Source organism: Carica papaya, chromosome 1, assembly GCF_054855325.1.
Source record: "Carica papaya isolate Zhongbai chromosome 1, ASM5485532v1, whole genome shotgun sequence".
In the NCBI taxonomy this organism is placed as follows: Eukaryota; Viridiplantae; Streptophyta; class Magnoliopsida; order Brassicales; family Caricaceae; genus Carica; species Carica papaya.
Genome location: NC_142309.1, coordinates 17,287,684 through 17,312,336, shown reverse-complemented (window position 1 = coordinate 17,312,336; position 24,653 = coordinate 17,287,684). Strand labels below are relative to the sequence as shown.

The following is a 24,653-nucleotide window of genomic DNA, read 5'->3' as shown; positions in this document are numbered from 1 at the left end:
AGTGGTACGGGATGTTCCATGTTGTTTGGTTGCGGGGATAGCCAAATCGAATAGGAGAATTTGTTTTTAATTCCTGGTTTAAGGATTTGATTGGATATTGTTTGAATAGTCAACAGATCGTGAAGTGGAGATCTCATCGTTTTCAAACAAAGGAAAAACGTGTTTAAGGGATTTGAAAACTTTTATCTCCCAATCAATCAATATAAAACTTTGTTTTTGTTTTTTTTTTTAATAATCCGTGATTAAAATATTTACATTTTGCTTACTAAGTTTAAAAATATTTATAAATATAGAATTTATTATTATTATTTTTTTATGTATTGTGATTTTAGTAATTAAATTATTTGTATTTTATTTATAAATTTAAACATATTTAAAAATATATAATTCATTATTTTTTTTATGTATTATGAATTAATAGTGAGTGATTTATAATAATTGATTCAGTTATATTAAATATTTTGTTTATTAATATGTTTATAAAATTATATTAATTAAATTGAGTTTTATTTTAACAAATCATAATATATTTGTACAAAATAATAATTTATAATTGTTAGGTTTTTTTTTTTAATTTAGAGAGATCATAACAATTTTTTTTTTCTAAATATTTATTTCCTATTTACTTTGTAAACGATGGATTTGTTCAACCCTTCCATGTTATTTTTTGTTTACAAATTATTTTAAGAGAATATATATGTGTGTGTGTGAAAGAGTAAATCAAATTAATTCAGCATATTTTAAAATAATTATTTTATATTTAAAAATAACGGTAAAAATCATGATGCTTATTGGGTAAAAATAAAAAAAAAATAATGCCCATCTCTTTGTTGTTTTTCTAGAAGAATGGTTTCTACTTTCTTGGTTCGCAAAAATGTTAAATTTTTTTAATAAAATTATGATAATATATATATATATATATATATTTATTGATTAAAATAAAATATATTTACGATAAACAATAATTTACATATGAATAAAATTTTACATATTAATGTTTAGATGGTGTAAATAATATGATTTAAGTTTAATTTTATCCACCAAGCAAGTCAACTTTATTCTCATAATCTAAAATTTATATTTAAATCAAAATATGTTAGTGGCAGCGGTGCGATTGATAAAATATGACTTAATAATACAACGCCCTTGTCTTTAAGTTATGTTTGGTTATTGTCTATACATATAAGATTTTTTCCTTGTTGTTATATTCAAATATTTTTAATTTATTTAATAAATAAATATATTTATTTTTTTTATAAGAGATTATACATTTGAAAATTTTGTTATAATTAGTGTGTGTGTATATATATATATATATACATATTACAAATTATGAATAAACTTTTGCTAAAAATAAAAAATAAACATTTATTATTGTGTGTATTGTTTTTGTTTATACACAAATAAGACAAAAAAATAAAATTAAAAGTCAAGTAGGCTGGACCGGGGCTATATGATAACATAACAATTAAGTTGGGCGTAAGAATCTAAGGGGCCCACTAAAAAGTTTGAAAATATTTGACTCGAATTTTCTTTGTAAGTACGGGCTATTGAGTTTGGGCCGGAGCCCAACGGATTATGATTAATTTATTATTTTTTAAAATGAATACATAAAAGTCTTATATTTTATTTATTTATTTTTTGTTGGAAAAATTGACTTGCCTTCTTCTTCCCCTGTGATGAAAAAGTCTAAAAATGCGAATGCAAAGAAGCAAAATTTATGCAGAATTTTTGTTTTTGAAAATTTTTCTGCAGGAAATAATTTACTAATAACAGTGTTAAGCGTAAAACCAAACTGAATCCTCCGACTCCATTGCTCCTTCTCTCTGGGTCTCCTCTTTCTCTTCCAAGAAGAGGAAGACTCAAGACTAAAACATCCCATTCGAGAGATCTCCTCGCAATGCCATTAAAACCTCTGAACGCCTTCATCGTCGCTTTCATGCTGTTCCTCACATTCTTGATCCTCTTTCTTTCCGGCTTCCTCGAATTCCCATCTCTCCCCACCTCAATCTCCGCCGCCATAGACCCTGATTCGAGGTTTTCAACCGAATCGACACCTGATCCCTTTACTGACCTTTTAGGCGCCTTCAAGAAATGGGACTCTCAGGTGGGTTGCGAGCAGTTCAGGGAAAAACACAAGGATTTGATAGCGGGTTCTGGGTCTAACAGGTCGGATTCTCTGCAAGAAGATGGAGATGATAATTCAAATTGCAGTCAGTTGAAGATGGGGCATGTTAGTGTGTTGGTCAAACGGTGGACTTGGATTCCTGATAATTTGGATAATTTGTATTCCTGTCGATGTGGGTTGAGCTGTTTGTGGACCAAGTCGTCTGTTCTTTCTGATAAGCCTGATGCTTTGTTGTTTGAATCGGCTACGCCTCCACTTCAGGTACTTTCAATATGTTCGTGAGCAGTTTACTTGTTTGAAGTTTTATGCTTTTAGTTTTCTTCTTAGTTATAAGCATAAATCTAGATGCAGAATGTGTTTTTCTTTGATTGCCAACTCGGAGCTTCTTTATAAAGAGGAAAATGATGTTATTTTCTCTATTTGTTTTAGATTATGGACTTTATTCTGCCTAAATAAAGTTGCAGTTTTTTTTTTGGAACTTTTTATATCTGGGATCAGTTTGGCGAGAGTATGCATTGGAAGTTGAAAACATCATGTAGTTGAAGGAGATAATGTAGATGGAAAGGTAAGAAAAGAAAGAAACAAATTGCTGGGATTCTGGATTTAGTAAATGGTGTAAACCCACAATTTGCAATATGGTTCATTTTCCAGTTTTTATGATGTTATGTTTCATTGTTTATAGATTTAGATCTCTCTCTCTCTCTCTCTCTCTCTCTCTCTCTCTCTCTCTCTCTTCTTTTCTTGAGAGAATTGGTTACCAAACATAATTCTTGTCAAAGTGATAAACTTTGCCAGTCATAGCCGCATGAATTAGATGAGCCCTTCATATTGGGGAAGATCTATGTTAGTATATTTTTGAATGTGGGGGATATGGGTTAGGTTCCATCTATAAAAACTCTGGTTTTGATAGTTTAACATGTAATGGCAAAACCTAGGACATGGTAACCTAAAGGATCTTAATCCTCCAATGGTATGCTTTTACTTGTTTCTTGCCTTTTGAGGAACTTACATTCCTGCTTATAATGTCCCTTTGCAATGACAAAAAGGAAGCTTTGGTGCGAGCTTCCCATTGCTTAAATGTCTTTTGGAGTTTGTGGGTGTTTATTACCAAGATGCGATTATTTAATTAGTATTTTGATATATTAACCTTTTACCTGTAAGGAACTGGCTGAACCACGGTTTGATTCTTGTATAATTTGTCAATCACATATCTTTACAAAACCTTCTGCCGACCAGACAGATATATGCTAATGAGAAGAAGGTAAGACTTTGATACCATTCCTAAAGCTTATTTGTCATTATCTCTTCTAAGATCGCACCAGGAAAGATAGATAGACAGGTAGGTCCATCGGCATTTTCTTTTTAATTGCTTCTAACATGCATACTGATTTGTTAGTCCATCTGTAACAAAGGCAACAAAATAGTTACACAGATAACAGATAGATCCATGGTGTTATAAATATAGTATTAGAGCTGACCTATGACTACTACCACTTATTTTCTCCGTTTTAGAAAAGAATAATTACTATCATGTGGATTCCATGTGTTCTCTTTTTGGTTATTGAGTCCCATAATGAACTGAATGACTGGAACCATGCGACGATTTTTGATAGATCTGATTTGGGGAAGTTTGTAGTATTTCACATTCTATATTGGTGATGCACCGATAATGGTCTTTTTCTCTGTCTGTTGTCTAAGGATTCCTATATCATCATAGTTCTCACGTTTGGGTAATTGACCCATCACATTAGATGTGGGTAATTGACCCATCACATTACATCTAATGTAGTAATGCGATAAATCCTAAGATTTGTTTTTGGTAATCATCTGTTACAAAGAAAATGCAAGAGGATCTAAAATGTGGATTATGCTCTTATTCTGCAGTGTAGGAGATCGAAAATATGATTTTGCATTGCCTTATTGATGATACTTTGTTATAACGTACGCCATTTTGAGAAATGTGCCATTTGTACTCTAACAAGAGTCCTGTCACATTTCAGATGCATGCCTGGTGCCTATTGTGTCCATTTTACTGTGGGGTTCAAGGAATGAAATGTAGAACTTAAATGCTTTTTGTGGAAGAGGAAACTTATTATAGAATAAAATTTTGTAATAGAGTTATTTCTCTTTTTTTTTCTTGGGCTATATCGAAGGCATGTAAACATGGTGGATCACATGCTGAAAACCTGACAAGGAGTTATTGCCACCGAGCGTGATTGTCTTCAGCGAGGCATCTTTATCATTTCATTTATTTAAAGGGGTGAAGTGGGAGAACAGCCATATACCCTGCATTAGTGTAAGGAGGTCAGGACTATTATTAGAAATGAACAACAAGGGCATCAATAAATGTCAATGCAGCTTCGTTGCAGACAGTCAAAGCGAACATGACTACATGCATTTTCTGCATTATGAGCTTAATTCTACCAACTATTTTTTTGATGCTTTATTTATTAGATGCTATCTCTCTCTCAAACTAATCTTAAAATGGTGTCTTTTTGTTTCTCTTAGAGACTCAGTGGAGACCCGCTACGTGTATATATGGATCTTGAGGCTGGAAGGAAACGGTCAGGTCATGAAGATATATTCATTAGCTACCATGCCAAAGATGATGTTCAATCCACTTATGCTGGTGCACTTTTTCATAATGGTCGAAATTATCATGTGTCTTCATACAAGAACAATGTAGGTTCTTGTCACATACATCTTTGTTCCTCATATATTTCTGCTGATTTTTTCTTCATCACCTGTTATCGTTAATGGATGATTTAGTAGGCTAAATCTAACATAGCTCTTAATGCCATTTAAAGGATGCCCTTGTTTATTGGTCTTCATCCCGCTGTCTTCCTCAAAGGGATCAACTTGCCAAAAGTATCCTCAGTTTCTTGCCCCACCATTCATTTGGCAAGTGCTTAAACAACGTTGGTGGCTTAGATAGGGCTATTTCTCTATATCCTGAATGTGCCAATGATGCTAGTCTGGCTCCAAAATGGTGGGATCATCTACATTGTGCAATGTCTCATTACAAGTTTGCCCTAGCAATTGAAAACACAATGACAGAGAGTTATGTGACGGAGAAGCTATTTTATGCTCTGGACTCTGGTGCAGTTCCCATCTATTTTGGTGCTCCGAATGTCTGGAATTTCGTCCCTCCACATTCAATAATAGACGGAACTAAATTTAGTTCCATGGAAGAATTGGCTTCTTTTGTGAAGAAGCTTGCTAATGACCCTGTGCTATATGCCGAGTACCACGCATGGAGAAGATGTGGTGTTCTGGGTAACTACCGGAAGACCCGTGCAGCAAGTCTCGACACCTTACCTTGCCGGTTGTGTGAGGCAGTTAGTAGAATGGGAGGAAGAAAGAGAAGAGCATCATGAAGGTGAACTGGTTGGTATATTAGTTGCTTGTTCTGGCCATATATTTTCCGCTAATTACAGTGAAGTTGTTAGATGCACAGTAGCTAGGATTACAAATACAAAGAAAGGAAGAGAAAACACTTTATACTGGTAAGAAATGATCATATTAACCCGAGTTCAGCATAACGATTATTCTTCCATTGATTTCTTCTTTTTGATATACTTTCTTATTCACTCATTACAACTTGCTTTTGGGAGCTGATTTACATTTAATACTAGAATAAACTTGCTTTTGGAACAAATGGACATTTTGTAGCGTTCGCTTGAAATCCTAAATTTATTCCAAATATAACCTTATTTCTCGTGTCTAAGTTAAAATTTTCGGGCTTCAGATGATCTTGTAGAGCTCTGATCTTCATTGTCATCTTTGTGGAATTTCCAGACAGAAGCCATTATTCCAGTTGAAGTTGTAGGGTTGGACTTTGCAGCTTTCTGCACCTGCATAATTTTCATTCCCATTAATTTTTTAAAGCTACAAGTTTACTAAAGAAATATACTACCTTGATTAAATATAAGGTTTTAATTTTAATTTAAAGATGAAGTTGAAATTGAATGCTACTTTTTGCCTGGGCTTGCTCTTCTGGATCTTCACTGTCTTCAACTCTTCAGGTCTGTTCTTTATGTATTCCTTTAATTGCTCATCATTCATGGCATCTATCATATCAATCTGTAAAACAGATGGAAATAAATTCTCACTTTTTTTTCACCATTTTTGTGGGTGTTTACTGATGAATTCGTTTTTGGTCTGTTCCTTATGTGTTCCTTTAATTGCTCATCATTCATGGCATCTATCATATCAATCTGCAGAACAGATTGATATAAAGACGTAATTTTTTTATTTTTCGCCATTTGTTTGGGTTTTTACTGACGAATTCGTTTCTGGCCTATTCTTAATGTGTTCCTTTATTTGCTCATCATTCATGACATCTATCATATCAAAGATATAAACTTTTTGTGGGTTTTTACTGATGAATTTCGGGTTTTACGTAGGAATTATAGTTCGAATTAAAGACATCAGATTCTGGTATCTGCAGTTTGTTGTTAATGAAACAAAAAATCTTGCAAGAAGAGTAAATAAAGGGTGAGTAAGAGTTGGTAATTACCCAGGTGGCAAGATGTTGTATATCTTTGGCTAAGGCCTCTTCTTGTTTGTCTGCCATGTTATTCTTGTCTTGCAATGAGAGAAGAGGCTTGGCCTCCTCCGCAACTTCCTTCATTTTCCTCTGCACTCCATACATTTTTTCAATCTATTCACAAACGCGCCTCCAAACAAGGCCTTAAGAGAGAAATCTGTGTGTGTAACGCTTTCCTGATTCTACTCACATGTTTTGTGGACCAAACCTTAAAACGTAACACTAATTACATCATAAAAGAAGTGCATCTTTTGTTCTACTTCCAATTTGTAAATTTTTTTTTTTTTTTTTTTTTTTAAAAATGTCTAAGAAGAACAGGTTAAAGATAAAGATATTTTTTTTACTTAATTTTAACCCGGATATACAAAATAAAAAACTTTAAATTCTTTTTGGGTTGAGTTGGATCCCTTGTCATCTCATATATTTAGATAATTTTTTAAATGTGAAATCTAAATAATTACTGACAAAATAATTATATTTATGAAATTTGATTTCTTAAACTTATTTGAGTAAATCATTATTTTTAAAAAAAAAAAATTTCGTGGTTAAAAATGTAAATTTTACAAATAAAATTGATTTATGTGTATTTATGAAAAATTGATTTGACACTTATGGCGGAGCAAAATTATTTTAAGAATGTCAAGTCGAGTCGGTATTACGAGGTGCCCGGTCTAAAACTAAACCGGGTTCAGACCAATACGAAACCGCAAATTCCGTTCTCCTCGCCGTTGAAAATCACAAGAGTATAATTAGAATGCCATGGCGAGACCTCCTTTGAACAACGCTATCAGGTTCAAGCACTCACTTCTTCTCTTCGTCTCTCCTCCTCCCCTTCTTCTTCGTTCAATCAACTCAACGTCAATCACTTCCCGAAACGTTTCATTTCCCGCAAAAAGCTCAACAGCAACCGGAAACCTATTGCGCCTGCGTTGTTGTTGTTGGAGAGCAATGACAACGATGCTCCAGGAGCAGCAACCAGTTCAAGTTGAAGTGAAGGAGAAGATTGATCTCACAGAAACCGAAAAGAGGATATTCGATAGGCTCCTCGGCACTCTCCGCCACTTCAATCTGCAAACTCAGCTCCGTGTCGCCGGTGGCTGGGTGCGGGATAAGGTTTCTCACTCACTTAATTTCCCTGTCTATTTACATATTCGCGCAGTTTTATTTCCTGCTTCTTTGGGTGTAGAAACATGTATTGCATGTGTTTACCTATATGCATGTATATCTCTGTTGAAAATTTTATGGTCTGGATTATTTCAAAAAAAAAAAATTATGTTCTGAATTAGAAGTCAGAACATACAACTGGTTAAATACATTCGCCATTAGGCAAATATTTTGGTGCAATAAAGGTCTTATTTTAAGTATTTCAATTGTATTATGCAAGCTGGTGACATGGAGTAGGCTGTTTGCTTGTTTAGTGGTTACGGAGAGATAGGAATCTTCTAGCTGTTGGGATTTTTCTTGGTAAATAAAATTTAAATTTTCATTGACTTCACTCACTATTTAAATTAATAAGTTAAAATGTCTTTAAATAGATTTACGTCAAATTTAAATTTACTAAAAATAATCTATTACTATTTAAGAGATAAATGTAAATCAAATTTTTTGAAAAATAAATTCTCATTAATAATATAATTTTTTAAAAATACACATGTTTTAAATCTAATTAAACATAAATTTTATTTGAATTCAAACTAATAAATAAAATAATTTACAGTTTTTACATTAATTTTCAATACTCTCCCTAAGTGTAGAAATTATAATCATTAAATTTATATTGTTAGAGCACTTCTCTCTAATATTACTTCTTTGATTTTTATATTTTGAAACATTTCTCTTCAATTGTTGATGCACTTCTCACCAACCTCCGATTATTGATGTGTTTTTCATCAATTTTCAATTATCTGATGTATTTTTTATCAAAATCTTTTGGAGCGCTTCTCTCCAAATTTTAAAAAAGAGTTTCTTATTCTTCTTTTTCAATAATATTTGTTCAACCTGTAATTTTTTTTTTTTATATATGTTCAACTGTTTGATAATAAAAATATTGTGATTTACTTTTATACCAATAATATTTTTCATCATGATTGTTTTTCTTACATACTCCGCATGGTGGAAAGTTTCTTCTCTTTGATAGTGATGAAAACTTATTTGACATATCGGCAATGAAAACTCCTTTCATAATTTTCTTTTTCTTTTTCTCATTGCTCTCTTCTCTATATTATTTTTTACACATACTTATAACCAATAAAAAATCTGATACTACTTGTTGGGATTTTTCTTGGTGAATAAAGTTTAAATTTTCATTGATTTCATTCACTCCACCAAAATTAACAACTTAAAGTGGCTTTAAATAAACTTACATCAAATTCAAATTTTTTAAATATAAATCAAATCTTTTAAAAAATAAATTCGCACTAATAACATAGTTTTTTTAAAAATAAATATATTTTAAATCTGATTAAAGATGAATCTTATTTGAATTTAAACTAATAAATAAAGTAGCTTATGATTTTTATATTAATCTTCAACACTACCAATGATTTATTTTGGGCGAACTGTGACGTTTTGAACTTTGTTGTTCTGTTGAGGCTTCTGGCAGCAGCAGAAGGAAACTATATTGAGGAAAAGGAACATTCTTTTTGGGTAGGTAGATTTCTTTAGTGAGTAAAAATTTTCCTTTAATTTTCTCGAGAAACAATTATGAATGTATAAAGTAGCTGAGGTATCAAGTAATGAGGTGAATGAGTGATTTTCTGTGTAGTTCATCTCCAATTGAAATATTGAACTGTCGGTTCTGTCATTCTTTTGCTAGCTCTTGCTTATTGTTTTCTGCTGTGAAAGCAGTCTTATTTCAGCTGTCTTTGATGCTATAAGCATCAAGAAATTGATCTAGTACCTGTTTCTGTAAAATCCAGTGTTCAAGGGAAAAGGGAAAATAGAAAATAAAGAGATTTATCTATGAAAGCATAGAAAAACTAATATGAACGCTATATATAGCAGACTTTTTTTTTTGTGTGAGTAGTGTGGAAAAGATGGAATGTTCATGAGCTGTGAAGGTCAATGTTACATTTATAGTCAGATAGAAAGAGAAATGACGCACTGAGACAATTTTGGCAATGAGAAAGGTGTCTTGCTTGATTATTTGTATCTTCCAGAAGCTATCATCTTAGGAAACTGTATCGTTGGCTTGTTCTTAGTTAGTTAAATTTGAAACCTCTTCAGAGTGGACCTTTTTATGGATCAAAGTTTTGCTATACATAATTTATATGTTTTATGGTTTGTTTCTCAAATTTGTCTTATGGTCTGGACTCGTTTTATTTATTATACATCTCTTATGTGTTTTCATCTCTCATGCAGCTTCTTGGCAAAGACTGTTATGACATTGATATTGCTCTTGACAATATGATGGGCAGTGAATTTGTTGATAAGGTGAGGGAGTACCTGTCTTCTACAGGAGAAGAAGCACAGGGACTTGCTGTTATACCATGGTAATTTGTGGTCAGAAGTGCAGTTTATTTGATCTATGTTGTACCCTTTTAGATCCCTTTTTGTGTTTGCCCGTTATACTATTCTGTTAATTGCCTTGTGTGGCTTATAATTTGATGTTTTGTACCTCTATTAGTTAAAATTCTAAATTGCAGCAATCCTGACCAGTCCAAACACTTGGAAACAGCAAGGATGCGCCTCTTTGATTTATGGATTGATTTTGTCAATTTAAGGTGTGAAGACTACAGTGAGAATAGCCGCATTCCTACAATGGTAAATCTCACCTGCATTTTCAATTTTCCTGGAAGGATGGTTCTCTGTGCTTATAAGTTCTTCATGATATTCTGCATATTTCAATTTAGACTTTCAGAGAGCAGTTTGCTATACTTTTCTTATTTAGTTTTTGTCATGTTTTCATTTCTTTTGATAAAATATCCTTTAAGCTTCAGGATTAATTAATTATGTGGATTACACTAATAACAAATAATCTGCTAAATTAGACAGCTTAACAGAACACATTTATATTCAAAGACATATCTGTGCTCTTTACTCCCATGTCTTTACTTTTTACAATTGGGAAGGGTGTGGAACTTGAAATTTGATTAATGATGAAGCTAGAATGAAACTGAATTGGAAGAAAGTCAGTTGTGGCGAGAATTGTTAATTAAGTGAAATTCAACAATCTGTTGTTTATAGAATAAAATTCAACAATCTGTTTCTATGACAATCTGTTGTGGAGAATTGGTACGGGTAATAGAATAAAATTTTAGAGTGATGTCTGGATTGGTAATGAGAGCTTGAGGAGTAAATATCCGAGAATTTATGCTATTGCACAGACAAAAAACATGCTGGTCCAGGTTGCTTACAGAATATATAGTGGCAGTGTGATTTGGGGGATAAATGTCTCAAGAAATCTGCAAGATTGGGAAATCTGTGAATACGAAAACTTAATGCAGTTGCTTGCTTCACAGCAGATAAATTTTGTGGAGGATAGAGTTGTTTGGAAATTGGAAAAAACGGTAGTTTTTCGGTTAAGTCCTATTATTGTCAGATAACCAGGAAAGATCTTGAATGGATACAACATTTCCCTATGAGGCAGATTTGGAAAACAAAAGTCCCACTAAGAATTGTGTTTTTGCTTGGGAAGCTTGCAGGGAATGTATTCTGACTGTTGACTAATTAAAAGCTAGAGGGCTTTGCATTACAAACGGATGCTATTTGTGCATGAAAGCAGAAGAATCATGTAATCATGTGTTGTTGTGGTGTCCTGTGACTTTTGAGCTGTAGAGCCTTATTTACAATCTACTTGGTATTAATTGGGTAGTGGCTGGGTCAGTAAGGGAGGAATTGTGGGCTTGGGATGGTGTGCACTTTGATAGAAAGCTGTCCAAAATGATTCTATTAACCATTTTTTGGGTTCTATAGAAGGAGAGAAATTCTAAGGCTTTTGAGGGTAAAAAGGGTGGTTTATATAGATTAAAAAATAGATGGCTGCATTATTTTGGGTCTATTTTGTTAAATTATGACATAATTAGTGATGAGGATTTTGAGTATGTCATTGACGCACTAATTACATTATAAAACTTTTGTAATGGGTGGTACCCCTTTGTTTTCTTGGTACCACGTTAATATATATTCGTCACATTTTTCATTTAAAAAAAACAATCTGTTGTTTATTTCTTTAACGTTTATATCATCTATAATTTCAGATATGATATTGTCTAGATTGCTTATGCTGAATATTTTAGTTTTTTTCACCTCATGTCTACTAACTGTAGACTATAATTTTGGATATAATATCTCATGCTGGATGTTTTGATCTTAAGTTCACTCATGTCTAACTGCAGAAATTTGGGACAGCAGAGGAGGATGCTTATAGAAGGGATTTAACAATTAACAGGTACCTACCTTTACTTTCCTCAATTTATTTAAAGATCTTAAGAGTAAAATGCAGTGATCTAGAGGTATGCAAGATATACACTCAGGTATTGATCTTTTTCAACTTAATGTCGAGTTCCTGACATGGAGTCAACTTTAACCAAAAACATCATAACGAAAGATTTTGTTAGTGGGATGTCTATAAGATCTCATAAAACTCTATTCCTAATCCATCAACCATATGAAAGTGAATGGTACTTCTTGTTTAAAATGAAGTTGTCTTTTTTTATTTTTTATTTTTAAAATGAAGTTGCTTTTTCTTTAACCTTTATCTTATACTCTTCTCATCCGAAGAGCATCCTGGAGTGATTATTTTATGTAAAATGAAACACCCATTTCCAACAAGTATCTTCCTTTCGGAACCCCATAAACCATCTTTTGTTTAGGTAATCTAATAGGAGTATTTCAATTGAAAATTTGTGGAGAAAACACAAGTCTGATATTAACGAGGATTCCTATTCATTTGTCAGCTTGTTCTATAATATTAATACCTGCTCTGTTGAAGATCTAACCGGAAGAGGTTAGTATGTTCTCTTATTGGCTTCATCCTTCTCATTGCTGATGAGATTGAAAATTTAAAGGTTTATCTCTGCTGTTAACTTTTTCTCCCTCTTCTATTCAATATCAGGCATTTCGGATCTGAAATCTGGAAAAATTGTAACTCCATTACCTCCAAAAGCTACATTTTTGGATGACCCCTTACGAGTTCTTCGAGCTATTCGGTTTGGTATTTGAATTTGCACCTTTGTTTATTGGTCTCTTAGTTGAACTGGAGAAATTTATGGTCTTTTTTTTCTTAATGTTGTTTATTATACTATGAAAGCAAACATGCATTTTTTTTTTCAGTGCTTGTTTAACCCTGATTATTAGAAAAAAGAAAATACTGCAAGATATCCACTTCCTTTGTCTGGTGCTTTTGGAATGCCATTTGGATTTGCCATTTCTTTAATTTACATAAGTTCTATGATCTTCTCATCCATTCATCAATTCAACCACATATTTATTCTTATATTGTTTAGAGGACCTTATGTTTCTTTAAATCACCATCCTTTACATAGAAATTGGCATCTCAAACAAATTTTCTCCAACTTTTCTTGTTTGGTCAACCAACTTGCATGAATTTGTTTGTTTCTAGATTATATATTTTTTTCTATATTCTTCTTTAACAAAACTTATGTTTGTGGTCCTTTGACAATTACATTCATTGAATTTCACCTATTTTTCAGTTTAGTTTAAACAAGCTAGCAATAGTCTTTAGGACACCATCTTTAACAGTTTTGTTTTTTACCTTTTCTTATAATATCTGCTAATTAGCATAGATTCACATAGTTATATTTGCATTTACATTTTTAAGAGCTCCAAGAATATGCTGCAAAAGAATTATCATTTGAAGTAACGTTCATATATAACTAAAGTAAAAGGATTAATTGAATAGTCGTCTCATATAAGTTTGTTTGGCTTGTGTTTTGTCGATTCAGGTGCAAGGTTTGGCTTTATTCTAGAGGAACAACTAAAGGAAGCTGCTGCCTCTGATGATGTGAAGACTGCTCTTGCAGCAAAAATTAGCAGAGAGCGGATTGGAAGTGAAGTATGTTATTTTGAACACATATAAATGGAATTCTTTTGAAAAAGAATTGTAATCAAATTAAGCTTGGGGGCCCCACTCAACCGTTGGTTTTGTTCCCCTCTGATCCTTTTATACAGATTGATTTGATGATCTCTGGCAACGAACCGGTTAAAGCAATGACCTATCTTCGTGACTTGGCTTTATTTTTTGTTGTCTTTAATATTCCTTCTCCTCATGAGCCTTCAATTTCAGAAGAATGTCACAGGTATATGATTGGTTCAATTACATCATATACTGCGAAGTTTGGTTTATTACCTGCACTTTTTCTTTTTGATAAGGAAAATGCTATATATTTACAAAGCACCAAGGAGGTGCAAACCAACGTAACAAAATCTTTACAGGTCTGACAAAATCCTTGCTACAATGCAGAGACCGGCCTCTAATAAAAAACTCAAGGCCCGAAACTAAGTGTCTTTAAATCTGTCAAAGTTAGACAACCCCTCAAAAGTCCTTCTTTCCTTCCGGATGAGGTTTATTACATTTACCTGAATGGTCAAAACTCATAGTCCCAATTGAATCTGCTGCAAGAGGTGATTTTGATAGAATTTTTCCCTGAAGCACTTTCTGCACCCAAATGACTTGCATTTAGTCAGTGGCTTTTGTTAGGATGCTGATAATGAAAACTTCTTATATAAACTATTAGAAGTGAAAAACTGAATCAATCAGGAGGTACATTTTGGATACTGAACTTCAAGGCTTTAGCTTATTATTTCCTAAAATCTAGGTCAAGCCAATACCAAGTTTCAAGCTTGAGCTTGTGATTATAGATTGATTGATGCAATTTGGCAATCTCAATATAACAGCTCTCTTTTTTTCTCTTGAGGGGGGAAATATACAACAGTCCGGAGTAATGTTTCAAAGGCAATCTTTGAACTTGTGAAGCTGTGGGTATTATAAATTTTGGGATGAAGTAAGGATCATTTGAATCAGGCATTCATCTTTTCTGTCATATAGAATAGAACCTTTTTTCTTCATCGGATCTGTTTGATGCTACTCTGTTGTATCTTTAGGCATATGATGAAAAACATTCTGAGGATCATTTGAATGGGGCATCGGTAACTTCTGTCAATAGATAGCATTATTTCTCCCTTATATCTGTTTGCTACTACTTTCTTGTATCTTTCAGTCTCTGATGAAAAACATTGTGAGAATCATTTGAATCAGGCATTGATTGTTTTTCCCTCATATAGTTGCATTTTTTTTCTCTCAGGTCTGTCTGATTCTACCATGTTGTATCTTTAGGTCTGATGGAAAAAAAACTGTTTTATCTTTAACCTTATACAGGTACTGTGTTGCTTACTTGGGTGCTGCATGGAGCCTAATTCAGTTAGTTGGATCCTCTAACTTCAGTGTAAGTCATAACAAGTTACTTTATTTTTTTTCTGTAGAAGAAAATATATTCACTCATTTTTTGAGCTATCATTTATTGACATTAATTAATCTGCCTATTTCGGAATTTGAGGTTTAAAACACAAGATTCATGGATATGACACCTAATAATCTGGAATTAGGGTTTGATAGGGAAGAAAATAACTAGAAAGTAAGTAGGCCTTACGCATAGAATCCTTGAAGCATCACAGATAAGGTCATGTTTTCATGAAATCATACGGAGTGAATTTGCTGCATAATACCGAAAGAACATTTTTTAATAATTAAAATTGGAGATGTCAGATACCAATAACTACATCAATAACTTAATATTTATATGATAATCATATGAATAGTCTACCAAATGCTAAATTAGCGTGTCCTATTCATGGGTACCAAAATACACCAACCAAAATAGGAGTTTTTAAATCTAACTAGGAATTCTACTACAATAGGAAAATAAGCTAATTGATTTAATGAAACTATACCAGAGTACATATAACTAATAGGATCCTAATGAAATATAAAATAATAAACTCACACCAACGTAATTACACCTACTGGTACTTGTTCCTGAATAAGTTAAATAGCTAACTAATAGATAAACAATACAATTATATAAATATCTCTAGTATTGAAATATGTCCACTCTATCTTCTTGTTCTCATCAATAACTTTCCCTCTAGTATGAAAGTAATTGTTACGTACTTATAGGCTCTAATGTAGTCCTAACCTAATGATAAACTATACTTAAAATCGTAATGCTGCTAAATTTATTAATAGACTCCTAATTATTAGAATAAATTCTATATGTAAAAGGAATTTGTTTCTTAATCTATTCAGAAAGCATGGGTCAAATCCTTTCTCTATGTTGCATGTTCTTTTAGTCTATTTCCTTCTCTCCTATTCTTTGAGTATATTGTGCTGGGTTTTGAATTATAGTTACTTTTACCTGTAAATTTCAGGATGAACAGCGACGGCTCTCTCTATATGCTGCTTTATTTCTCCCATTCAGGCAGACTACATACAAGAATAAGAAAGCTAAACAGGTGCCATCCTGTTTCTTAGAATGAACAAAGACTGAAATTTCCTTTTTCTTTTTCTTCTGATGATTAAATTACTGGCATTTGGGACTTCTATGCTTGTTCATCTCAATTGTGAATTTTTTAGAGTTTCTTTTTGTTGCTTAGCCTGTGTTTCCATTCTGCAGGTTCCTGTTACAGACTACATTTTCAAAGAATCTCTCAAGCGAAAAACCAGTGATGCGGAAACAGTTAGTGTGGATTCACCATATCTAATTTATTAATAATAATTAAGTTTAATGGATACTACATTTTTATGTCCACTTATTTCAGGACTTCTGTCTGTTGCTATATTAAAGTCACAATTTCTCTTCTCTGTAGGTTAAAAATGTTCACAATGCACTGGAGAAATTCTTATTTTTGATTCCTTCTCTTGTATCTGATGAGGACATTCAACTTGATGATAGTGACTGGGCAAAAGAATTTGTTGATGTCCCCGTTACTGCAAGAGTGCGGGTACTAACAGGTACAAAATAATTGCTCCTCCAGTCCAGGCGGAGCCTGTTTTTATGTAATGGAGGCCCTCATTATTATAAAAAGTGGAACACAAAACTGCCACTAATTCAAGCAAAATGGATAAGGAGGACTAGCTTTTCAGTGAAAAAGAAATCAGAGAAATTGCTTGTCATCTGCTCTTTCTCTTTTTTTCCCCCATGGTGTTAACTACTTTGTTGACCTATTCGAAGACACACTTTGGGGAGTCTTTTTGGCATACCTGGAAATTTATTGATTAAAGTTTAATGAACATACTTGATGAGTGATAATGGTGGAGATACATCGAAACACGGCCTTTCTAAACTTGCAGCCATGCTTCAGTTATCATCTTTTGATGTGTGAATAAGGATGTCCTCTTTATATGAATTTCTGTTATTTAATCTTATAAACTTTAGCATTGTTTCATTTGGTGTCAATCTGCTAACCAAATGGAGAAGCCAGTGACGTCTTTAGAGCTGAGCCTCGGATATTCGCCTTAATGGGAGCTCCTTTGCAAGTTTCCATGGTCATTTATAATTTGAGCTTTTCTCTAACCCTATGTCACATACTTAGCTGCACGGCCTTGTTGTCTAGATTGTGCACCGAAGAGCCATATGGTGTTGTTGTGACTAATACCTTTTCTTGTTTATTTATTCAGGGTTCCTTCTCAGGGAAATTAAAGAATCCTGGACAGTTGCCTTGCTGATGTCTACATTGTTATATCCTATCGATGGTGACTGTAGCCAAGATATTTTAAATAAGAAATTTCAACTGGACAAGAGAAAAGATATATTTTGGGCGGTTGAGAATGCGATTGGTAAACTGGGTATGGACATAGACTCATTTCTTCCTTTTTTGAAGTCCTCAGTTTCTTTAAAATGTCATAACTTTTGGAATTCTATCGGGATGGTGGAAGGAATATGTGACCAATCTATCACTGTGGTAAGAGACAAAACAAACAGACGAAAAATTCGTTTTAAGTATTGATGGGAAAGTTCATGAAAAAAATTCTTACAAATTTGTGCTTTTGCCTGCCTTGTGTGGGAAATATCTGAAGTACCATGTGTCTGAGGCGTGGTGCCTCCATTGATCTAAGAGTGAAACCGTATTACTTCTTAATTGTAGTCGTTGCAATTGTTTTCTTCTTTAATCTGATGATAGAAATTAATAGAGGCACCATGCTTCCAAGGCATGATAGCATCCCTCGTTTGACACACTAGGTATAGCTAAACTGGGCTTGGGCTTTGGGAATATGCATGGCAATTGGCATATGCATTATGAAAGTCAAAGAATTGAATCTTTACTGCCATTGTCTGATATTCCCAATTTTTGTTGGATTGCAGGTTTGGATAAAGTATGGGAAGTAAAACCGCTGGTGAATGGGAAGGAGATCATGAATGTTTTGCAGCTTAAAGCGGGAGGACCTCTTGTTAGAGAATGGGTGAGGCATTTGTTATGAAACCTCGAGAAAGGAAGAATTAATTAAGAAGTTTCAATGTTAATTCTGTGGTATTTTTGCAGCAACAAAAATTGCTGGCATGGCAGCTAGCCCATCCTTGTGGGACTGCTGAGGAATGTCTTGACTGGATGAAGCAATCCCATTCAAAGCGTTTGAGGGTGGAATAACTTTTTCCAACCAACTGCTTCCTCAGGATATCTGTCATCTTAATTTGAGGTAGTTCAACTTAGGAGTATAATTCTTACATCTGGTGCCTATGAAACAATGTTTAATTTGCATAAGTAGGATAAACTAGAAAAGAAAAAGTTTAGCAGCATACCAAAATTTTATTAATTTTAAATGGTTTATTTAATTTTTCATTTTTTCATTCACCCAATTGGATCTTAAGATGTAAAATAGTAAAAAAAAAAAAAAAAAAAAAAAATTTACAAAATTTTAACTACAATAAGACAGGGAGTTGTCATTTACCCTTGTTTTTTAAACAGTTATGATGTATTTTTATTTATTTATTTATTTATTTTAGTTTTTCTTTAAAGAAAAGAAAATCCATTATGACGAAAATGTTTGAAAATTACAATTTGATTATGGAAGCTAATTCTAGATAACCCGAAAAAAGAATTCTAAATGGAATTGAGATTCTGAGATTTGCATTAACACACAAAGAAACTGCATATATTATAATTTCACCATTACTATTCTAATCTCAGTCAAAATTACTAAAAAAAATATATAATTTATGTTACAATTATTATTTTCTAAAACGTTATTACAAAAATATTAATATTTTTTTTGTCTTTAACATACTTTATTTATATTTTATAAAAAAAATATTAGAATAAAATTGAGTTCATAATTATTAATCTGTTAATTGTTAAAATATTAATATTTATCATTCACTGAATAATATTCAAACTGTTCCAATCGTTAAGGTTACATTTGAAATAAATCTAAATATTTAATAAAATTTATTTGTAAGTTAAAGTTATAATTTTTTTTCTTTTTTTGAGAAAATTAAAATTATAAATTTAAATCTAAGAGACTGAAGATTTTATTATGATAATTAAAAATTTAATGTAAACTTTACATTAATTTGTATTAAAATAAATATAAATTTGCAAAGTACTAAATTTCTGAATTTATTCTAATTTTAAAAAGAAATATTTGAGATACCATAAAAATAAGGCAGTTTCCTCCGTCATCAAACATGGCCGAACAACCACTCATCCTTCCCACACAAAACGACAAGAAGAAAGCCATTGACGTAACTTCGCAGTAGCGGAGAAAAGAGAGCAGCAAGAAGGAAAAGGTCATTTCGGTTCTGATCCGATCCAAAAAGAAGATGCGGTTCCTGGCTATCCTACCAACCATTCTATTTCTGCTTTCATCAATCTCAATACCCCTCTCTTCGTCTTCGTCACCGCCACAATTCTCGGTCGATGGGAAAGTTCTCGAGCTCACCGAATCCAACCTCGACTCTGCGATTGCCTCCTTCGACTACATCTTTGTTGATTTCTACGCCCCCTGGTGCGGCCACTGCAAGCGCCTTGCCCCCGAGGTCCTCACTCTCTCTCTTCTCTATTTATATTTATGCACATATATATAGTAAACCCTGAAAGGTTTCTTGGTGAATTGTTTATGTTTGGTTGGTGAGAAAGCTCTCGAGAAGAAAAGGAAGTGATAGATTCGTGGGGTAGAGTTTCATTTTTCTACGTTTGTTTTTGTCGTTGTAGGAGCAAAGGAAATGTCCTGTAGCTTACAGTTGGTTGATGAGAAATATTTTCGGATCGGATGTTGATTGATTTTAGATTATCAAACATAACTCACTGTCCAATATTTGTGTACATTTGTAATTTCGATTTCTTTGATTTTGATTGTACACATTTGTGATATGTTTTCCGTTTTGTTGTAAATCAAAGTCTCCTCCTTCCAAACAAACAAACCAGAGGGGTTTGAAGGAGTTCATATCTCAAAAAGGTTCTTAGTTCCAATTATTTGGATGTTTGATAGAGAGAAGACAATTTTTCTCCTTTTGAACTGACAGTCATGTTGATAGCGAAAATATTTTTTTCTGGAATCTAAATTATTGCTTAGTATTGAGCATTGGCGAATATACATTTGCCCCGTACTGTTAAATCTTATAATCTGCTGAAGTTTCAGAATTTTCTCCCTTTAATAAAAGTAAAAGATTCTTCAATATTCTTCCTGAAAAAAAAAAAAGATTCTTCAATTTTCTTTATATTGTGTCTCATATGAATTATTTCTCGTAGCTGAGTTCCTGTCTTTCTAATATATGTTGTAGTCCATTTCAATTCTACATCTCCATCTTATTCTTGTCATTTCTTTCCTATTTGGTGGTGCTAACTTCACAACTCTTTGGTTCTGTGCAGTTAGATGCAGCTGCCCCTGTTCTTGCTGGATTGAAACAGCCCATAGTGCTAGCAAAAGTAAATGCGGATAGATTCACTCGCCTTACAAGTAAATATGAAATCGAGTATGTTAAAGCTTCTATTTTCAAATTTTGAATCGTAAATAAATCAGCTTGTTTATTACTTTGGTAGTTGGAGTTTAGAATTTTGATTTTACCTATGTACAGCTTTAAGAAAATGTGTTTATGTATACAGTGTAAAATTGTAAATAATTATTTTAGTTGAGCCTAACCTTGAGGTTCGAGACCCTGATCTTTTTAATTTAAGCTTCATATCTTGTTCTTTCATTGGTATGGTGTATTTTCTTCAAGCTCTTTATGAATTGTTCCAGAAAATACTATTCGAATATAAAAAATTTCCTGAAATGCAAAATCTTCTTAGTTATAAATCATAATTTAGTTTCTTCATGTCAAATTTTCTTGCAGTGGATTTCCTACTCTTAAGCTTTTCATGCATGGTGTTCCCATGGACTATTACGGACCCAGGAAAGCAGAGCTACTTGTGCGGTATCTGAAGAAATTTGTTGCTCCTGATGTCTCTTCCCTGACTTCCGATGCTGCTATCAATGATTTTGTTGAAACAGCTGGGACTTCTTTCCCAATATTTATTGGTTTTGGACTGGATGAGTCAGTAATATCAAAGTTAGGAGCAAAATATAAGAAAAAGGCATGGTTTGCTGTGGCAAAGGATTACTCTGAAGATATCATGGTATTGTATGATTTTGACAAGGTACCTGCTGTGGTAGTTCATCATCCAAGTTATGATGAAAAGAGTGTTTTCTATGGCCCTTTTGATGGTTAGTTTTTCCATCCATAATAAGCTACTAATGTTAAGAATTTTTTTAATATTACATGTCCCAAAGGCTCCAAACATTTTATTGTAAATTCATGCAGAAAAAGGTTAGTGAGAATAAACTATGAAGTTACTGTCCCAGAACTTTCTCTTTCTTTCCATTCCAAGAGGTATAGTTTTCTCCTTTCCTGTTTGAATGATGAGACCAAATAGCCTCAAATGTACAGCCAGCTTTATTGCTTCTACTCTATCAACGGGGCATTGTTACTGAGCTAAGCTTCAAATTGCTAACACTTGGTTTGATTGGTGACCTCAGTAGCTTCTACTTAGCTGACAGTTATAGCAGCATTGTTATTAATAGAAATTGGCATGGTTTTCTCTGCATTGCTTGTGTTGAATATTCCTTGTAATTGTCAACACTATACTGTTGGGATTTTGTTCTGCTTTCCTAAAGAAGTTGTCATATATTAGATATTTATGGTTAAGTTAAAAGTAGCTCTTATCTTCTAGATTTTTTTTTTTACACATGCAGATGATTTTTTGGAGGATTTCGTAAAACAGAATTTGATTCCTTCAGCTGTGCCCATAAATCGTGAAACATTGAAGGCACTGAAAGATGATGAGAGGAAAATTGTCTTGACGATAATGGGGAATGAGACTGAAGAAAAATCAAAGGATTTGATCAAATTATTGAGAGCTGCTGCATCTGCAAATCGCGACCTGGTATTTGCCTATGTTGGGATCACACAATGGGAGGAGTTTGCTGATTCATTCAGGGCCAGCAAGGGCACCAAACTACCAAAGATGGTTGTTTGGGATGGAGATGAGGGATACCTTTCAGTAAGTATCAGTATTTGGAAATTGTTAATCTTCAAGACAAGATAGATACTGAAACCCACCAAATGGTCAACTAAAACATGTGATTTGAAGCCCAAATATATAAGTATCTCCTATAAGTATAGCATAATGCAATTGAAAATGCAGGATCATTTTGGGTTGGCCGCAGCATGACCTTTTGCCACAAATATGTTAGCATTTCAACGTCTGGAGATTTTAAGTTCATAACAATTCTGAAAAAAGAATAGGAACAATAAAATGCTCATCTTGCCCCTACTCTATGTGTAAGCAATCTTGAATTTGTCACGTTTTATTCTCTCAACATGTCCCTACTCAAATAGGGAGCTCATTTTCTAATTTTTCCAGTTATTGTACTCAATAGTTGTCCATAGTGTAAATCAACAGTTTACAAGTATACCTAATCTCCTGTAGGATAGCTTGCACTGAAGTTCTGGTTTGGTCAATGTTGTCTTGAGTTTTTATTTGTAGGGTCAGGTCCCTGTGAACCTTAAACTTGTTTCGTTGGGGTTGGTCATAGATGAGATGGTTCTATATAACTAATAGTTTTATCATCAAAGGGAAAATGCTCAGGCTGGGGCTCAGCTTTGATGTCTATACTACAAGGGAGCTTTTTAATCCTTGTAAATTCATATCACCTTTTGTTACTTTTTGAGAGCTTGTTAGTTCACTAGTCTATGTCTCACTAGGAAGGTAATGTAAGAATTGTTTAAAACGAAGCATAAATGAGAGAATAAAGCAAGACGCCCTTCTCCTCTACACATTAACATTTGCAATAAGCGCATTGAGATTCCTGAGTAGATGCTTTTCTCAAGATGTTATTTTCTTAATAGTTTGCTGTATTAAAGTGACACGGGCCCATCTAAGTTGTATGGGAAGAAGTACTCATGTAGGAGCAGGGGCCTTCATAGGGCATTTCAAGTATAGGATTTATTAGTGTAGAGTTATCCTATTTTACTAGTATAGGACTTATTAGGATTAATTTGCCTATTTTGGGATTTGGGGTCTTAAACATTATACGTAGAGATTTGGTTGCATCACTCATCTGAAAACTTGAGAAAGTCTCAGAATATTTGATTGAATAACTGGAGCCTATCTCAAAGAGCAAATTTTACAAAGATATTTATGATATTTCCCAAGTAACATTTCATAAAGAAGATTAAAACTTAAAAATGCTAATACTTGTAGGAATAGGAAATAATACTATTAATACAAATATGAAATTGAGTACTAAAAAAATGAAATCCTAAAATTAATAAAACTATAATAATATACAATCAAATAATACAATATTTTTTAAAAATATTATGATTTCTAATATATTAAGCAATCTAAACCTGTTACCATTTTGCATCAATTATTTTATTTATCTTTTGCTAGAGTCATAACTTTTCTATTGGTTTCCTATTTAAGAATTCTAGTTATATTTGGTTATATAGATACTTCAATAAACATGTATGATTCTTCATTGTTGAACATACTACTTGTGAATAAAACTCAATTGATACTCTCTCTGAATTGAATGCATAACAGCCTTGTGATTGGGGTTATTTGTAGTCCTGTGATACTGTTTCTGCAGGTACATCAAGGGAGTGTCTCTCATGTACATTGTCATGCTGACTTTTAAAAATCTCATTTAGGAGAAAAGCTAAAAGATCTATACTGATGTTCTATATTCATTTTTGCAAAAAGGTTATCGGCTCAGAAAGCATCGACGAGGATGATCAGGGTTCTCAAATCTCACGATTCCTAGAAGGATATAGAGAAGGAAGAACAGAGCAAAAAAGAATTAAAGGTCCATCCCTGTTGGGCTACATCAATTCTCTAATTGGTGTGAGAAGTATTTACATAATTATGTTTTTGCTTGCAATGTTAATGCTTATCCGAAGCATTGGTGAAGAACCACCACTCAGGGTTGGCACTCGAAGACAAGCTGCTCATACCACAACCTCTGAGGCCGAAAGTAGCGATGAAACATCTGGAGACAAGGAAGACTAAAGTGAGGCTTCTGCCTGGGAATATCTAATAATGTCAGGATACATTTTGAATTTGACAGGGCTGTCAGTTGTCTGAAGCAGCTATTCTCTTTGGAGAATTATTGTTATTCCCAAGCTTAACCGGCCCTTTTATTTTATTTTGACGAACCAACTTTTTATTAGTATTTTCGTATCTATAGTTAAGAAACCCATTGTTTAGAGGAGTAAGACGCCAAATTTTGCTTGATAATACGAACGAGATGTTACTTAAAATTATCATTACTTCAGATTTTTATGTTATGTAATCTTTTTGTATTTCTTAAAAATATACCCGAAATCTTGTTGTATCGAGGATATACTGAAAGCAGCAGAATTGTTGTAAATATACTTCAGTTGATAATACCATGGAAAATATACTGTACCACTATAAGTTAAAGGCTGAGTGCAGCTTAAAAGTGACATTGCTGCCATATTTTGAGGATACTAACAA

At 33.1% G+C, this 24,653-nt stretch overlaps 4 protein-coding genes across 8 annotated transcripts; 3 read left to right on the top strand and 1 right to left on the bottom strand.

Moving 5' to 3' along the window:
- The first annotated feature begins 1,649 nt into the window (after nt 1-1,649).
- FUT13 (fucosyltransferase 13) lies at nt 1,650-6,036 on the top strand. Of its 3 annotated transcripts, none has more exons than XR_002539459.2 (4): nt 1,650-2,389; nt 4,637-4,810; nt 4,936-5,634; nt 5,927-6,036. XR_002539459.2 is itself a non-coding variant. In XM_022040361.2 (3 exons), exons 1-3 carry the CDS (start codon nt 1,901-1,903, stop codon nt 5,503-5,505), a joined length of 1,233 nt encoding a protein of 410 aa, XP_021896053.1. In that variant the 5' UTR covers nt 1,650-1,900; the 3' UTR covers nt 5,506-5,684. The 3 variants fall into 3 exon arrangements, 1 of the variants encoding a protein (XP_021896053.1); XR_002539458.2 differs by having other exon boundaries at nt 5,877-6,036; XM_022040361.2 differs by lacking the exon at nt 5,927-6,036 and having other exon boundaries at nt 4,936-5,684.
- On the bottom strand, nt 5,661-6,898 carry LOC110813291 (uncharacterized). Its single transcript, XM_022040366.2, has 3 exons — nt 6,648-6,898; nt 6,104-6,211; nt 5,661-5,982 (listed from the first exon to the last, which is right to left on the bottom strand). Exons 1-3 carry the CDS (start codon nt 6,780-6,782, stop codon nt 5,857-5,859), a joined length of 369 nt encoding a protein of 122 aa, XP_021896058.1. The 5' UTR covers nt 6,783-6,898; the 3' UTR covers nt 5,661-5,856.
- On the top strand, nt 6,892-19,479 carry LOC110813253 (Polynucleotide adenylyltransferase family protein). Of its 3 annotated transcripts, none has more exons than XM_088221240.1 (16): nt 6,892-7,790; nt 10,038-10,168; nt 10,322-10,439; nt 12,014-12,066; nt 12,575-12,624; nt 12,733-12,831; nt 13,583-13,692; nt 13,809-13,936; nt 15,016-15,082; nt 16,065-16,148; nt 16,310-16,372; nt 16,503-16,647; nt 17,314-17,481; nt 17,999-18,096; nt 18,177-18,330; nt 19,281-19,479. In XM_088221240.1, the coding sequence occupies exons 1-15, from the start codon at nt 7,437-7,439 to the stop codon at nt 18,279-18,281; spliced, it is 1,773 nt and encodes a 590-aa protein (XP_088077366.1). In that variant the 5' UTR covers nt 6,892-7,436; the 3' UTR covers nt 18,282-18,330; nt 19,281-19,479. The 3 variants fall into 3 exon arrangements, with proteins under 3 accessions (XP_088077366.1, XP_088077362.1, XP_088077359.1); XM_088221236.1 differs by having other exon boundaries at nt 19,270-19,479; XM_088221233.1 differs by lacking the exon at nt 19,281-19,479 and having other exon boundaries at nt 18,177-18,485.
- Nucleotides 19,453-24,463, top strand: PDIL5-2 (PDI-like 5-2). The gene is made up of 5 exons (XM_022040360.2): nt 19,453-19,669; nt 20,502-20,605; nt 20,966-21,336; nt 21,865-22,172; nt 23,880-24,463. Exons 1-5 carry the CDS (start codon nt 19,454-19,456, stop codon nt 24,183-24,185), a joined length of 1,305 nt encoding a protein of 434 aa, XP_021896052.1. The 5' UTR covers nt 19,453; the 3' UTR covers nt 24,186-24,463.
- The last annotated feature ends 190 nt before the right edge of the window (nt 24,464-24,653 follow it).

What these genes read in the sequence shown, in the direction of transcription:
- FUT13 (XM_022040361.2), top strand. Translation starts at nt 1,901, where the DNA reads ATGCCATTAAAACCTCTGAACGCCTTCATCGTCGCTTTCATGCTGTTC. An exon ending in CGGCTACGCCTCCACTTCAG is followed by an intron (nt 2,390 to 4,636) that starts GTACTTTCAATA and finishes TGTTTCTCTTAG; the next exon opens with AGACTCAGTGGAGACCCGCT. An exon ending in TGTCTTCATACAAGAACAAT is followed by an intron (nt 4,811 to 4,935) that starts GTAGGTTCTTGT and finishes TGCCATTTAAAG; the next exon opens with GATGCCCTTGTTTATTGGTC.
- LOC110813291 (XM_022040366.2), bottom strand. Translation starts at nt 6,782, where the DNA reads ATGTATGGAGTGCAGAGGAAAATGAAGGAAGTTGCGGAGGAGGCCAAG. An exon ending in TACAACATCTTGCCACCTGG is followed by an intron (nt 6,212 to 6,647) that starts GTAATTACCAAC and finishes TCTGTTTTACAG; the next exon opens with ATTGATATGATAGATGCCAT. An exon ending in AGAGCAAGCCCAGGCAAAAA is followed by an intron (nt 5,983 to 6,103) that starts GTAGCATTCAAT and finishes AAAATTATGCAG; the next exon opens with GTGCAGAAAGCTGCAAAGTC.
- LOC110813253 (XM_088221240.1), top strand. Translation starts at nt 7,437, where the DNA reads ATGGCGAGACCTCCTTTGAACAACGCTATCAGGTTCAAGCACTCACTT. An exon ending in GAGAGCGGATTGGAAGTGAA is followed by an intron (nt 13,693 to 13,808) that starts GTATGTTATTTT and finishes CCTTTTATACAG; the next exon opens with ATTGATTTGATGATCTCTGG. An exon ending in GAATGCGATTGGTAAACTGG is followed by an intron (nt 17,482 to 17,998) that starts GTATGGACATAG and finishes GTTGGATTGCAG; the next exon opens with GTTTGGATAAAGTATGGGAA.
- PDIL5-2 (XM_022040360.2), top strand. Translation starts at nt 19,454, where the DNA reads ATGCGGTTCCTGGCTATCCTACCAACCATTCTATTTCTGCTTTCATCA. An exon ending in GCAAGCGCCTTGCCCCCGAG is followed by an intron (nt 19,670 to 20,501) that starts GTCCTCACTCTC and finishes GGTTCTGTGCAG; the next exon opens with TTAGATGCAGCTGCCCCTGT. An exon ending in ACAAGTAAATATGAAATCGA is followed by an intron (nt 20,606 to 20,965) that starts GTATGTTAAAGC and finishes ATTTTCTTGCAG; the next exon opens with TGGATTTCCTACTCTTAAGC.